At 44.4% G+C, this 17061-nt stretch overlaps 1 protein-coding gene across 1 annotated transcript in view; it reads right to left on the reverse strand.

Moving 5' to 3' along the window:
• Window positions 1–17061, reverse strand: part of LOC103188164 (trans-2,3-enoyl-CoA reductase-like) — a 108938-nt gene that overhangs the window by 26113 nt on the left and 65764 nt on the right. The window contains exons 4-5 of the mRNA XM_042338951.1: window positions 12678–12722; window positions 2691–2794 (exon numbers count right to left, since the gene is read on the reverse strand). Of these exons, the coding sequence (XP_042194885.1) occupies window positions 2691–2794; window positions 12678–12722 (149 nt within the window). The remainder of the gene's footprint in view (window positions 1–2690; window positions 2795–12677; window positions 12723–17061) is intronic.

Genomic DNA, 17061 nt, shown 5'->3' on the forward strand with positions numbered 1-17061 from the left:
CTTAACGGTTAATTATTGCCAGATGTGGTGACTTTTTTATAGGCAAAAGTAGCAATTCTATGCACCAGTAAAGTCCTACAAACAGCAACAAAACCTAGCAAGAATAGAGGGGAACCAAGAAGACAATGTTAACGAGCACTTGGAGAAATTAATAGTAAAGAAATGGTTTTAGATAAATTGTCATGTCTTAAAACTGATAAATCCCCTGGACCTGATGGCCTACATCCTAGGGTTTTAAAAGAGGTGGCTCCTGAGATTGTGGATGGCTTGTCTTTGATCTTCCAAAATTCTCTGGATTCTGGAACGGTTCTCATTAATTGGAAGTTCGCAAACGTAACACCACTATTTAAGAAGGGTGGGAGAGAGCAGATGGGGAACTATAGACCATATAGTCTGACATCAGTGGTAGGGAAAATTCTTCGGTCCTTAATTAAAGATGTCGTTATGGGATTCCTGGAGACCAAAACAAGATTAGGCAGAGTCAACATGGCTTTACAAAAGGGAAGTCTTGCTTAATTAATCTTTTAGAGTTTTTTGAAGACGTATCTAGCAGGTTAGATAGGGGGGAACCAGTAGATGTAATATATTTAGATTTTCAGAAGGCATTTGACAAAGTGCCAAACAAAAGGCTGTTGCACAAGGTTAAGGCCCACATATTAGCATGGATTGAAGAGTGGCTAAAGAGTAGAAAACAGAGTAGGGATAAACGGATCATTCTCGAATTGGCAGGATGTGACTATTGGAGTGCCACAAGGATCAGTGCTTGGGCCTCAGCAATTTACGTCAATGATCTAGACGAGGACATTGAATGTAACATATCTAAATTTGCAGATGACACTAAACTAGGTGGGAGAGTAAGCTCTGAGGATGATGCAAAAAGATTGCAACAGGATATAGATAGACTCGGGGAGTGGGCGAGTAGGTGGCAGATGGAATTTAATATGGAGAAATGTGAAGTTATTCACCTAGGTTGCAAAAATAGAAAAACAGATTATTTTCTAGAAGGGTAGAGATTAGATAGTGTTAGTGTTCAGAGGGATTTGGGTGTCCTTGTACACCAGTCTCAAAAAGTTAGTTTGTAGGTCCAGCAAGCAACTAAGAAGGCGAATGGCATGTTAGCGTTCATTGCAAAAGGTTTAGAGTACAAGAGTAGGGAGGTCTTGCTGCAACTGTATAGGGCCTTGGTGAGACTGAACCTAGAGTATTGTGTGCAGTTTTGGTCTCCTTATTTAAAAAAGGACATACTTGCCTTAGAGGGGGTGCAGCTTAGATTCACAAGGTTAGTTCCTGAGATGAGGGGACTGACCGATGAGGATAGGCTGAATAAACTAGGGCTATATTCTCTAGAGTACAGAAAAATTAGAGGAGATCTTATTGAAACATATAAGATTCTTAAAGGGCTGATAAAGTAGACACTGAGGGTCTGTTTCCCCTGGTAGGAGAATCTATAACCAGGGGTCACAGTCTTAAAATTAAGAGTCAGCCTTTTAGAACAGAGTTGAGGAAACATTTCTTCACTCGGAGGGTAGTGAATTTATGGAATTCACTACTCCAGAAGGCTGTAGCTGCTCAGTCCTTGAACATTTTCAAGGCTGAGACTGATAGATTTTTTTAAAAATAGGGGGATTATGGGATATGGGGATAGGGCAGGTAATTAGAGTTAGGTCTGAAGATCAGCCATGATCTTATCGAATGGCGGGGCAGGCTCGAGGGGCCAAATAGTCTACTCCTGCTCCTAATTCTTATGTTCTTATATTTGTACAGCACCTTTCACATCAGGAGGATATCCCAAGGTGCTGGACAGTCAGAGATCCGCACCCGAGCTGGTGGTTGGGTTCAGGAGGGTTGGAGGGTGGGGTGATATGTAGGCTTAGTGTCAAACTGCTTGTCAATAAGTTCCTAATCATCAAACAACAATATATGATCCAAGTTCAGAGAGGGTGTTTCAGAATGAAGGCATTGAAAGAACATCCTGCATACCAAAATACAAAGGAATTAATAGCATGGAACAGGCACCTTGCATGGCTGGGGNAAAAAAAATTCTTGTGTTAAGTTATGTTTCTATTGAACTTTGGTGAATCAATGAATCTCTTGTGAAGCAGAATTCCTCAGTCTGATTTGATTAATAAGACCAGGTAACAATAATAATAACAATCCTTGCATTTGATATAACGCCTTATCACATCTTCGAGACATCTCAAAACGCTACACAGAATATATTGTAACGTGAATTGACTGTATATTTTGTGAGCAAAACTAAGTATTATTAGGGATGGCAAATGTTTATTCTTGTTTGAAACAGCGACTTGTTTTGATGTGTCCCCCTTCAAAATAAAAGCATAACTCATGCAATTCAGTATAATTGTGGTCTGTCACTTGTATTGATCTGGAATCCTGCAGATATTTTGCTGACAGCCTTGAATTAACATTAGGATCAGCATTAGAAAAAAAAATTCTATTGCCAATAATTCAGAAACATTTCCTAGCCAAGGTTTGAAACCCTCCATTGGACTGTAAGATCTACTGACAGGTTAATGTTTTCAAAGAAAAAATATAGCCTGCATTAACCTCAGAATAAATGCAAAGCATTCAAGGCGGGAAATGGCCTGAAGCCCTTTAAAGTCTGTGGCAAGTCTCCTGTCTCTGATGGCTCAGATGTTGAGCTATGATACTGTCCTGCTCAGGCTCACCACTGTCCAGCTGAGCTGTGGCCCCAGGTCTCTGAAGTACATGGTGACAATGGAGGAGACTGCAAGGTTCTTCATGACTCTGGAGTCTTGCAATAAAGGTCCAGCTGTAAGATAAACCAGATGGAGAATAATGTTAAGTTTATATCATCACTTCAGCAAAGGGAAAGTGCCACTTTACATAGCCCACCAAAAATCCCTTTAAGAGATCCTCCTGACATGAAAAGTGCTATATCAAAGGCAAGGATGATTATTATTATTTAATAAACTGTGCTGAATATCAGTTGGAGCACGTGTACATGTTTTATGTAGAACCAGTCAAGGTTGTCCTGTTTAGAGTGACAATCACTTATCAAAAATGTATAACCTCTCTCTATGCATCATATATGGAGTCGTGGAGCCCTGTAGCTCAGTGGTTAGAGCACTCGCTTTGCAAGCGAGAGACCTGAGTTTAATTCCAGGCAGAGGGCGAAACCTTGGGCAAGTTTCCTTACTCCACACGCCTAATAATAATCCCTCCAAAACCAAAAAAAAAACAATAATAAATTGTTAATTTTCAATCCACGACTGTTTGTGGGACATTGCTGTGCGCAATTGGCTGCCGCGTTCGCCCACAAATATACAGTCAATTCACTCTACAGTGTGTTCTGTGAAGCGCTTTGGGACGTCCTCGCGACGTGAAAAGCGCTATATCAAATGCAAGGATTATTATTATTAATCTTAATTTCAGGCTACAGCAACAACAACTTGGATTTATGTAGGACCCTCCACGCCAGATGGCATCTCAGAGCGCTTTACAGTAACGGATCCCGGGACCGAGCCAGGGGGAGGGGGAGGAAGGTGATCAAAAGACGCGGTCGAAAAAGAAAGGTCTTCAGCAGAGACCTGAAAATGGGAAGGGAGGGAGCGAGGCGAAGGGAGTGAGGAAAGCAGTTCCAGAGCCTCAGGGCATAGTGGCTGAAGGCACAGCCGCCAAAGGTGGAGTGGATCACCCGAGGAACAAGGAGGAGGCCAGATCCAGAGGAACAAAGGCAATGGGTGCTGTTTTGAGGAGAGAGGAAGTCAGAGAGGTAGGGGGGTGCATAGGAGAGCAGGGACTTAAATACAAAGGTGAGGATCTTGAAGTTGATCCTCTCTGGGAGAGGCAGCCAGTGCAGTCTGGCAAGGACTGGGGTGATCGGGGAACGGAGTTTGTGCGGGTGAGAATGCGGGCGGCAGAGTTTTGAATGATTTGGATTTTATGGATGGTAGTGGATGGGAGGCCGGTGAGGAGGGCATTAGAATAGTCCAACCGAGAGGTGACAAAGGCATGGACCAGGATTTTAGTGGATTTCAGAGAGAGGTATTGGCGGAGACGAGTGGTGCGTCGGAGGTGGAAGGAAGTGGTGCTGGTGAGGGACTGGATGTGGGGGAGGAAGGATAATTGGGTGTCGAACCGGACATCTAGGTTGCGTACGGATTCTGAGAGTTTTAGGGGGAGGTCGGGTAGGTGGAGGGGGTGAGAGCCGTGAAATTTTAGACGTTGACGAAAACGTCAAAGGGGTCGCAAAGAGGTGGAAAAATAGATTTGGGTGTCATCTGCATACATGTGGAAATGTACCCCATGTCTGCGGATGACATCCCCAAGAGGGAGCATACAGATCAGAAAGAGGTGGGGGCCAAAGATGAATCCTTGGGGTACCCCGCAGGTAACCGGTTGAGAGCAGGAGGAGAAGCCATTTGTGCAGATGTACTGCTGGCAGTTTGTGAGGTAGGACTCGAACCAGGCGAGTACGGTCCCACTGAGGTGGATGACGGAGGAAAGGCTGTGGAGGCGGATGGCACGATCGACTGTGTCGAACGCGGCGGAGAGGTCCAGGAGGACAAGGAGGCAGAGGGAGCCCTGGTCACAGATAGAGAGGATGTCATTTATGACTTTCGCAAGCGCAGTCTCTGTACTGTGGGCAGGGAGGAAACCGGATTGGAGGGGCTCAAAGAGGGAGTGGGAGGAGAGGTGTGCATGAAGGTGGTTGGCATTGACGCGATCTAGAACTTTTGTGAGGAAGGACAGGTTAAAAATGGGGTGGTAATGGCTGGGGTTTGAGGGATCTAGGGAGGGCTTTTTCAGGAGGGGCTGATGACCGCAGTTTTGAGGGAGGCAGTGACTGATCCAGCGGAGAGGGACTGGTTGATGATGTCAGCCAGTAGTGGGCAGAGGAGGGAGAGCAGTAAGTAAGTTGGTGGGCAGGGGGTCGAGGCAGCAGGTGGTGGGTTTCATGGAGGTGATGGTTGGTGAGTGGGGAGGAGGGAGAGATGGGGAGGAAGGAATGTAGAATAGGGGTGGTGGTAGGAGCTGATGATGAGGAAGATGAGGGGGACAGAAAGGGCGAGGTGGTGGGTGACAAGATGCTGGTGGATGAGGCTGCCTGGCTGATGTTAATTATTTTAGAAGAAAAGAAGTCCATGACCTCCTCGCACTTGGCATTTGATACGAAGATTGAGGAGGCCTGAGTGGGTGCACGGAGGAGGTAGTGGGTGGTGGAAAAAAGGATTTTTGGGTTGTGTTTAGCCTCCAAGAAGACGTTGGAGTTGAAGCCGTTTTTGCACGAGTCAAAGAACGGCGGTAGCTGTGGAGATGCTCAAGCCACAGTTGGCGGTGGACTGTCAGGCCAGTTTTCCGCCATCTCCGCTCGAGCAGACGGGTTTGGATTTTTTTGTGGCTGAGATTGTTGTACCAGGGTATTCGGGTGTGTTTAGAGATGGTCCTAGATTTCAGGGGCACGAGGGAGTTGAAGGTGGAGGAGAGGCGATCATGGAGCAGCTGGAAGGCTGCTTCAGGATCTCCACAGGTGGAGGGCCAGAGGCATAGGATATTTGATGATGAGAGGGCCTTCGTGAGGGTCTCAGGGTGTAGCCTTTTCCAAGGGTGGTAGAGGATGGTTGAAGGCTTGGTGGAGGAGAGGGATGTGAGAGAAGGAGATGAAAAAGTGGTCCAAGATGGCCTTGTCCACTATGCCGAGGAGGGAAATGTCAAGGCCACAGCTGATGACGAGGTCAAGTGCATGACCGCAGTTGTGGGTGGGTGAATTTATATGGCGGGTAAGGTTTAGGGAGGAGACGCGGGTAGTGAAATCAGCAGAAGTGGTGCAAGGGGAGTTTAGGTGGAGTTTGAAATCGTCCATTATGAGTAGGCGCTCAGAGCAGAGGGACAGGGAAGAGACGAGGGTAGAGATGTCTGCGTGGAAGGAACCGCGGGGCTTGGGGGTGTGGTAGACGAGGAGGATTTTCAAAGAGAGAGAGAGAGGTGGAAGAGGGTGAGGTGCTCAAAGGAGGGGAAGCAGCCAAAGGTGTAGGAGATGAGACCAAGGGAGGCTTTGGAAATGAAGGCCACCCCGGCACCACGTTGGTTTGGACGGGGGGTGTTGTGGAAGGTGTAGCCTGGAGGGGAGGCTTCCACTAGGGGTATGGGGTCATTGTGGGAGAGCCAGGTTTTGGTGACCCCAAGAATGTTAAGGTGCTCGACCAGGTGACGTTGTGGATGGTGAGGGCTTTATTTGAGAGGGAGTAGACATTTTGGAGGGAAATGCGGGTGGTTTTGCAGGAGGGAGGGGAAGGAGGAGAGAGTGGTGCAGAGAGGATTTTGGGTGTACAGGAGAGATGGTTGTGGAGAGTGGTGTGAGTGGACAGTTGGGGAGGGTACGTATGAGCGATGGGAAGTTGGGTTTGCCTTAAGGAGGCAGTTTGAGCGGAGGGAGTGAATGATGGGACAGTTGGGGTTGCTGATGCCCAGGCTGGAGCAGTGGGAAGTGGTGATGGGCTCAAGGAGAGAGAGAAGGCGGGGGGAGCAGTGGAAGAGAAGGACAGAGGGGAAGTAGCGGATAGTGGGGAGTGAGAGGAGAGACATTTAGGGGGAGGCTCAGGTTGGGCAGCAGCCAAAATGCGCACGCAGAGACCAGGAGCAAGCGATCAGCAGAACAGCATCAGCCCGCAGGCTTAGCCTCCCATGTCATGGTCAAGTGGCAGTGGCTGCCCGGCCACTGTTGTTGCTGGGTTTTTTATTAACTGTGACATCACTTTGTGAAACACACCCACCCCGTCACTTACCTCAGCTCCGACCTCCACTCCCAACTGAGTGGCTCCTCACCTGACTGTGCTTTATATACACAGCTAGGCCTCAGCTCCGCCCCACACTCTCCTACCTTACACCTGCTTCCCCCTCTGCACCTAATTCCCCCTCTGCACCTAATTCCCCCTCTCACCCAATTCCTTCTCCCTCTGGCCTCACCTCAGTCCAGACATAGCTCGCTCTCTGCTTGAGTGAGGCTCTCGCAGTTATTCCCTTGTTATACCCTCTGGATGCAACCAGTTTCTGATTGGTCAGCAGTAATTTAGAATTAACACCTAATCAAGTGATTAATCAGTATGTTGCTTGTTATTGGTTAAGTCTAATTAGCTACAGCTGCTCCTTGTAGAGTTTCACCACGAGACCAATCTACCAATGGTATCAAGAGTTTTAAGTAGCACAACACTTGAACACTCACGATAGCAGTTCCCACAGCAATTTCCACTCTCACTCAATTCCTTCTCACTCTGGCTATACGATCATGCAGATTAAACTCAATTCTGCCCCATCTGACCTCCACACAATCATGTATAATACAATACAGATTTATATTTAAAGACACCTTTCACATCAGGAGAGCATCCTTTCAGCACTCACAGAGTACTGATGAGCAGGAACCTCTACTGATTGTACCTGGAGCTATTGTAATCAATTGTAGTGCCCTCTGGCTGAGATTAGCTAACTCAGCACAAAAATAACAATGGCATCTTTGACCTTCCTCGTCCTTATACTTAGATCACACAGTGGCCAGTGAATTTACCAACCGAGCTGTCAGAAAGCTGTGTATATTTTATTTTTGCGCCTCTTTAAGTGCCATGTCCAATGGCATCCAAGAGATCAACTAGGAGGAAGCAAGACCCATCAGGGTGACACTGCACAATAGATTCAATGTGACATATGTTATGAAATATTATAAATATCATAGGAACAGGAATAGGCCATTCAGCCAGTCGAGCTGTTCCGCCATTTAATTAGATCATGACTGATCTATATCTTTGCTAGAATTTACTAGAATTTCAAATCCAATTTCCCGCTTTCTCCCTGTATCCCTTAATACCCTGACCTACCAAAAATCTGTCAATCTCTTTCTTGAAGGTGTGGATGGATCCAGGATCCAGCATTAACAACCTTTTGGGGGAGAGAGTTTCAGATTTCTACCACCCTTTGAGTGAAGAAATGCTTCCTAATTTCACTCTTTAATGGTTCTAATTTTAAGACTATACCCCCTTGTTTTGCATTCCCCCAACATAGGAAATAGCTTTTCTGCACCGACCCAATCAAATCCCTTTATCATCCTAAAAACCTCCATCAAATCACCCCTCAATCTTCTAAACTCGAGGGAATACAATCCAGGTTTACGCAGCCTTTCCTCGTAATCTAACCCTTTTTGGCCTGGTAACATTCTGGTGAACCTGCGCAGTACCCTCTCCAAGGCCAATATATCTTTCCTGGGTGGCGGTGCCCAAAACTTAACGCAGTACTCCAGGTGGGGTCTGACTAACGCTTTGTACAGCTGAAGCATCCTTTCTTCCCCTTTGTATTCCAGGTCTCTCGCGATAAAGGCCAACATACCATTTTTGTTTGTTTTGCACCTGGGAACTAGTTTTTAGTGATTTGTGGACATAGATACCCAAATCGTTTTGCTCTTCCACAGCTCTTAATTTCTCCCCATTAAGTATTCTGCCCTATCTTTTTTCGGTCCATAGTGGATGACCTCGCACTTTCTTACATTGAACTCCATCTGCCACAGCTTTGCCCATTCACTTAATCTGTAACTTCCTACTCCCATCTTCACTACTTGCTGAGCCTCCTATATTAGTGTCATCCACAAACTTGGATATAAAACTTTCTACTTCTTCATCCAAGTCATTTATGTACATGGCAAAAACCTGAAGTCCCAGTACAGACCCCTGAGGGACAACACTTGTCATGTCCCCCCAATCAGAGAATGTTCCCTTAATCCCTATCCACTGTTTTCTGCCTCCCAACCAATTGCGAAGCCATGTCACAAGGTCACCTCCGATTCTGTGTGCTTCTATTTTTGCTAATAATCTTTTGTGTGGAACCTTATCAAATGCCTTTTGAAAGTCCATGCAAACGACATCCATAGACACTCTCTTATCAACCATTGTAGTGACTTTCTCAAACGCTGAACGCTGCATGAGACGGTGCGGGGGCTGGAGGAGAAGCCGTTAGCTGAGACAAAGTGGAGACGGTGTGAAAGGTAGGACCTGAATCAGTCAAGGACAGAACCTTGAGGTGGGAGGAGAGGTGGTGGAGGAGGATTGAATGGTCCACAGTGTCAAAAGCAGTGGAAAGGTTGAAGAGGATGAGTAGTAGGAGGGAGCCTTGGTCACACATGGTCAGGATGTCATTTGTGACCTTGACCAGATTGGAGGGGCTCATGGAGGGAGTGAGAGGAGAGAAAAGAGTGAAGCTGGGGGCCAACGGCTCTCTCGAGGACCTTGGACAGAAAAGGGACGTTGGAGATGGGCCGATAGCTGGAAAGCTGTGATGATTCAAGGGAAGGTTTCTTCAAGGTGGGGGTGATAATGGCTGTTTTGAGGGGGCTGGAACAGTGCCAGATGATGATGTCGGCGAGTAGTGGGGCAAGGAGGTGGAGCTGGGATTTAAGGAGAGGAGTGGGGATGTCCAGGGAGCAGGTAGTGGGCTTCATGGAGGATATGGTGGTGATGATAGAGGAGGGGGTGACGGGTTCAAAGGTGTGGAGGAGGGATGGGCAGTGGTTGGAGTGTGGGGGGGGGGCGGGGTAGGGAGGAGGTGGGAGTTGAGGGGGGCAATGGCAGCTGAGCAGATTCCCTCGATTTTGGACTCGAGGAAGTCCAGCATTTCTTCACAGTGGGAGTCGGAGGAAAGAATCTGCGAGGTGTGGCAGGGAGGGCAGAGGAGCCGGTTGGTGGTGGAGAACAGGAGCCTGGGGTTGCCCTTCGCCTCCAGGATTAGCCTGGAATAGAAGGATGATTTGGCCAAGGCGAGAGTGGAGCCGTAGGTTTTGATGTGGTACAGGCAGATGTGCTAGTGGCCGGATTTGAGCCAAGTGTGTTTGGCAGCCCACACCTGGCCCTAAGTAAGCAGAGGTGGCTGGTGAACTAGGGTGAGGATCGGGAATAGGAGGCAGTTCGGGAGGTGAGGGGGGCAAGGGAATCGAGTATGGTGGAGAGGGTGCTGTGGAAGAAAGTAAACACAGAGGATGGGTTGTGCAGGAAATAGGCCAGAGGAGGAGGAGTTCAGAGGACTCCAGGGCAGTAGAGGGGGATTGCAGGTAGATCTTCTTCCACGGGCGGTAGGAGATGATGGTAGGTTTGGAGGCAGTGGGGAGAAGGATATAGGATTTGAGGGAGATGAAATGGTGGTCCGAGATGGCCTTGTCGGTGATGGTGACATTCAAGACACTGAGGCCCCGGGTGATCACCAGGTCGAGTGGGTGGCCGTGAACATAGGTAGCAGAGTGGATGTGGAGGGAGAGGTTGAGAAAGGAGAGGAGAGAGAAATCTGAGGAGGTGCAGCAAGAGGGGGTGAAGTGGAGGTTGAAGTGGCCTAGGATGATGAGGCGGTCGGAGAAGAGGCAGAGGGATGCTAGAAGGGAGGAGATGTCAGAGATGAAGGTGGGGGAGGATTTGGGGTAAATTAGGAGAATTTTTAGTGAGAGATTAAGGTGACCGCCTCCCATTGTTATTGATTGTGAACTGCTGTGCTTTGCTATTAAGCAATAAGCAATGTCAGTCAGGTAGCCAGCCAACTGCTACTTGTTATTCTGCTGTGAATAAGGCTTTCTTGAAGTTGTAGTTAATGAAGTGACATTGAATTTGGGTCACAAAAGTCTTCTCAAATCATAACCAATATGGCTTGAAGCCTGAACTCAGCTCATTAACAAAAGAAGCTTGCATGCTTTAACTCGGCTATATCGAAAATTCCCTGGCAGAGGTGATAGGAAAAGACGTATTGCATGGTCTTATTGAATGTAGCCAACTGTGATCTCAAATTTGACACTGTCTGCCATTTGTCATGCTGAGTAGGATGTGACTGCACACATGGATGCACATTTTGCTAACAAAACTGGATGGTTCAAGTAATACTTGGATATAATAGTACATTTATTTTATACCAAGCCTAAAGGTATTCAACTTTGCTTCCTCTCAGCCCTGGCTCTTGTTCACACTCTGCCCTCACTGTCTCTCACACTCAGCTCTGATCTAAATTTAACAAATTCTGAGTGGAAGTAAGCTCATCAAGTCATATATAAACATGTGTGACAATCTTTAACTATATACACCAAAAAAAATTAAATTTGAGGAATTCCTTAATTATTGCCGACATTAATTAAAATATACCCCGGAATGTTATTCCATAGACTTCACAAATGTTTGGTTTAAAACACACAATACAGTATGGATAAATTACATCAGCCATCATGCTCTATCCAGCTTTGACCCTCTCCTGCTGGAATCTAAAGTTTGCTAAATATTTTTTATTCTATCTGACTGCACCGCTTTAATATGCTTTAACATTCCCCTTCCATTTGGGTGGCTCCCATTGCAAAAACACGTCTGCAGTAAACGTTTGATTGCAATTCATTTTACTGTGCCTTCATTTAACGTTTACAATGCTTTCCTCGGGTTTATTTCAGATGTTTCACTACCAGTGAATGTGCGCTAATCAACTTTCATGGTAAATCTAGTAAACAACTCCTGTAATTTGGTAAATATGATAAACAAATGTACAATTAAATCTGCAAATTTGCTAAACAACTGTCAGAATTTGGCAAAGTGAGTGAGCTTTTTTTTCGTTATGATTACCCCTTTCTAATGATGATGCAATGCACTGAGTTAGTGCAGTTCTTCATTTGTGCCTCTGTTTGATTCACTTAGACATAACAGCTGCCGATAATAAAATTATTTTCTCTACATCTATTGTGACTGGTTTCTTTGATGGAGTCATTAAAAAACACAGAAGTTAATCCAATTCCCTCTGCTTTTTCACATCTCAAAATATACCTCTTTGTACCTAACCCTGCTTTCAGTTATCTTTCCATGCCCCATCCACCTCAGGTCCACCCTGAGCTCTGGTGACCATCCAGAATTGGCAAGTGCTTTGAGACATCCTCCCAATATGAAAGGCGCTATATATGTGTAAATTGTATTGTATGTATTGTAAAGCAGTTCACACGATGATGATGATGATAATATTAATATTAACAATCCTTGTATTTGATATCGACAGACAAGATCTTGGTTTGATGAATGACACCACCAACAATCAACACACACCCCCAATACCACATTGGACTGTCAGCCTAGCCTATATGAGTGCATCACATTAATTGGTGGTAGTAATTCTTTTAAAATAGGCAATGATATTTCAGATTGCTCAATTTGATCTATTCCTCAAATGATTGAAATCATGGGGATGAAAACAGTTGCAATGAGAGCCACCAGCAAGTAACTGGGACATGTGTCACGCCAACCCACAGGAATTGCACTCTGTCCTGCCAGAGTAGATTGCATCCGAGCAGTGTTCCTGTAGGTTGGCTTCCCTGCCTGCGAGAGCCGCTATTTGGAATTGATGAACATTGCCCATTGCGAGCCTGCATATTCAAACAAAGTGAGCTGTGCCTTTCAGTTAGGGAGGTAATCACCCTCCTGTCTTCCATTACAATCAGTGACACAATATGGATTTTATTTCACTCATTGTATGAGACTTGATCTGCTTTCTTTTGAAAGAAACAGTGCCTTTCCAATTATACCAACACATTGCGCTAAGTGACAATACAAAGGTTAGCATCCAGTTGGCACAGTCCTGACAATGTGCAACCGAAGAATCATACATTCCTGCTATAAATTATAACAAAAATGTTCAACAAAACTTACTGCGTTCCAACTGAAGACCAACATGGGAAGGGTACCACTGAGAAGCTGTCAAGGACACGAAAATCAACTACAGTCATCATTTAGCATTTCTTACTCTTCATTGAAATACTTGGCTAATTTTAATGCAGTGCCAGTGTTTGTATTCACAGTCGAGAGCTGCTGGTAAGTATAACTGGGAACAATGTCCCTAAAAACGTGTTATGTATTTCAGTCCAAAGCCCAAATATCTCTGCCACGGTGTTCCTGATCACGCCATTATCTAAAGATAGAATATTGCCTTAACTCAGTGACATTTATATTCTGTCTATAAATTGTTAGAACTATATTTCTCCCACTTACGACCTGAGACAAAATGATGGCCAAAACCTTCTAAAAAGCTCCTCCAGATTGAAGGATTGTCCTGAAGCTTCAGACGGTTTGATCCCTAAACGCAGGCCACATTATCTACTGAAATGTTATTTCATAACAGACACATATCACAGTGAATATCTTGTGAAATGTCACTAACTTACCCACAATATCATCTGTCACTGCACATGTAATTAGACTCAATCAGTCACTGCATTCAATTTGCCAAAACCAGACTCTTGACCTCTTAGCAAATGGAAAAGTTAATTTTATATGTGAATATTTATTAAAGAACTTATGAGTTGTTCAAGCAGCCATTTAGAATTAGTAAAACCATGCCATGAAGTGGTAGTCTCTGTCTGCAACAGCGGAAGTATTTGATGCATATAGCACGGCAGGTAACACAGAAAAGACCAGACCTTAATTCACATTTCTGCAGTCAATGAATGTGCTCTTAGATAGGCTGTACCTGAAGTGTAAATGCTCCCTAGAGTCTGTCCTAAAATTGCCTTTCACAACAATTCCTGCCTCGGTGTATCAAAATATTGTTCTGGGTTTACTTTCTCAATCCCATTTAGAATCTTATTTATTTCTATACGGTCCCTTCTGAGACATCTCTTTTTAGAGACTACCACTTCAAAGCTGAAGAGCCCCAGCCTACTTGACTGTCCCTCACAGCTCATTCCTTTGACACTGTTGATCAACCTCATTGCTCTCTTCTGCACACACTATGTAACAGCGAGCAAAACTGTATGCACCTGCCTTATGTGATAAATTAATGGCAATGTACTGCATGCAATTACTGTCATGCAGATATGATCAATGAGCTGAACTCAAACTGGGATCAGTAAATCGTGAGGAGGATGATAGCAGACTGCAGGAAGACATAAACAGACTGGTGAAATGGGCAGACATATGGCAGATTAAATTTAATGCAGAGAAGTGTGAAGTGATGCATTTTGGGAGGAAGAATGAGGAGAGGCAACATAAACTAGAGGGTGCAATCTGAAAGGGGGATGAAGGAACAGAGAGGCCTGGAGGTCCACATAAGCAAATCTTTGAAGGTAGCAGGACAGGTAGATACAGCTGTTAAAAATAGCATATGGGTTCCTTGGCTTTATAAATGGAGGCATAGAGTACAAAAGCAAGGATATTACACTAAGTCTTTATAAATCTTTGGTTAGGCCTCAGCTGGAGCATCGTAGCTAATTCTGGGTACCACACTTTAGGAAAGATGTCAAGGCCTTCAAGCAGATGCATAGATTTACCAGAGTGGTAACAGGGATGAGGGACTTTAGTTACGTGAAGAGACTAGAGAAGCTGGGATTGTTTTCTTCAGAGGAGAAAAGGTTGCAGTTAAATATGGGTATTCAAAATTATGAGGGATTTTGATAGACTAGATAGGGAGAAACTGTTTTCTCTGGCAGGTGAGTGGGTAATCAGAGACAACAAATTCAAGACAATTGGCAAAAGAACCAGAGGGGAGATGAGGAGAATTTTTTTTCCACTGCAAGTTGTTACAGTCTGGAATGTACTTCCTGAAAGGGTGGTGGAAGCAGATTCAATAATAACTTTCAAAAGAGAATTGGATAGATATTTGAAAAGGAAAAAATTGTAAGGATATGGGAAAAGAGCAGGGGGAGTGTGACTGATTGGATAGCTCTTCCAAAGAACCGGCACAAGCACGATGGGCCGAATTTCCTGATTCTGTGCTGTAATATTCTATGATTCTATCACAACCAGAGAACTTCCTGGTTTATTGTGTATTTATCCACCAATGCAGGTTAATAATAATAATAATTGTTGCATTTGATACAGCGCTTTTCATGTCTTCGAGATGTCTCGAAGCGCTTCACAGAATAGACTGTAATGTGAATTGACTGCATTTGTGGGCAAAATGCAGCAGTCAATTGCACACAGTAGTTTCCCACAAACAGTCATGGAATGAAATGACCAATTTATTATTGTTTTTTTTTGAGGGATTATTATCAGGCGTATGGAGTAAGGAAACTTGCCCAAGGTTTCACCCTGCCGGGAATCGAACCCAGGTCTCTTGCTTGCAAAGCGAGTGCTCTAACCACTACAGGATCACAAATGTTAAAAGCATGGTATTTATCCAGCTCGGATCATCCTATCTGTTAGGGTTGAAGATATCTGTACAGCTTCAAGTTTAGCCTTGGATTATTTCAGACCTGCCCAGTTCCACCAACCATTCCTCATCTAAACCAGTCAACAAATAGTAAACCTGTGGAACAGGCTCCCCAGAGAGACGATTGTAGCAGAAAATGTAAATTCCTTCAAACACAGATTAGATAGTTTTTTTTTAGCAAATAACATTATGGAATATAGTACATAGGTAGTTCAGGGCTAATGTACATGCAATCGCCAGAAAGGTGGAAGGCGAACGAGATGGACCTTGGTCTTTTTCTCGTCTAGAATTTCTAACTCTACTTTGCTCTAAGAGGCTGGGGCTGTGTGCACCCACTGAAATTCAAACCCAGGACTTACCCATCCTGAGACCAATGCTGAGCCTATTTGGATACCAGGACTGTTGACAAATCAACAGGGGAAGTATCCACAGCCCTACACTACATCTGCAGTATCATCCCAATCAGTAAAAAGGTATAACTTTCATGGTTCACTTACAATTTTTGTGAAACTTGTGCTTCACATCAGCAATGGTAGATGAAGGTAGCACCTGTTAATCAGGAAACAAAATGAAGGTTACTCAAGAACAACAACAACTTGATTTATCTAGCCACCCCTCACGCAGGGTAGCATCCCAGAGTGCTTAATGTCAATGTCCCATAGTTTACATTAAAAAAAGGCTTACATCTCTCAACTATGTGTTAGCGGTGTCCTGTTTAAACTGAGGCATTTCTTTCTGTTCATGACATGAAAATGCGCTATATCAAATGCAAGAATTATTATTATTATCTCTCTCCCTGAGGGCTTGAATGGACGCTCCTGCTGCTTTAGCACATTCCTCACAAATTTAGCAAACTGACTCATCAACATTTATAAGATCTGACCTTAGTTATTCCTCCTGTTGAGAGCTTCAGTGTGAACAGAATCTGCTCCAAAGAGCCCAGACAAGTTTTTGCACTACATCGATTTTGCACTACACTACACACAAATACACACAAACACGTTCACAAACACACCAAGGAATTGATGCTCATTGCTTGATACTATGATTTTAGTGTATGTGTACAGGGTGCCCACAATGTCCTGTTATCCCGTGTGTTTTGTTTACACATAATGCGCTGGCCATCAATTGAAACGTGGAAGAATGATGCTAATTGTATTTAAAAGTAATTAATTGTATTCAGAAAAGTGTTTAACTGTATTTAAATGTCAGAGGATCGATGTGTGTGTGAGCACCATCATTTTCGTGGCAGATAATGATCCATACCCATGCACAGTGCTACATCTTCCATAATATGGATGGAATGAGGATGTGAAACACCTCTCTAACAGCTGGTTTCAGTTTCTCCGTAGTCTCATATTGCTGTTTTGTAACCGGGGGGTAAGAGGACTTTGTGGACACCCTGTATTATGTTATCACTATAATTATTAATTTGGTTTGAGGTTTTATTTTGTTTAGAAGCTGGGTGACATACAGAAACTCATGATCATGCTTAAGAGTATTCAAAACAAACTGAGCCTGAAAGTTCTGTATATGCCACCTACATAGAGAAATGTCTGCGTCCAGAATGGACTCTGCTTCCCTAATTCAATACAGTATGACGTGGTTGGCGAAAGCCAAGTGTTAGGACCCCAGAGTGTGTGTTGGTGTAATTTTGGAGTTTAACCATCTAAATTCACATTGCTTGCCATTTAGAGCACTGTCTGGCAAGTTTCCTGCTGCTTGTCCACTCTATCAGTTGGCTTGCGGGTTAGCAAGATGAGTGTGAATAATAACAATAATAATTCTTGGATTTAATAACAATAATAATCCTTGCATTTGATATAGCACTTTTCACGCCTTCTAAAGGTATCAAAGCGCTTCAGAGAATATACTGTAAAGTGAATT

This window comes from Callorhinchus milii, unplaced genomic scaffold, assembly GCF_018977255.1.
Source record: "Callorhinchus milii isolate IMCB2004 unplaced genomic scaffold, IMCB_Cmil_1.0 Scaffold1, whole genome shotgun sequence".
Taxonomy (NCBI): domain Eukaryota; kingdom Metazoa; phylum Chordata; class Chondrichthyes; order Chimaeriformes; family Callorhinchidae; genus Callorhinchus; species Callorhinchus milii.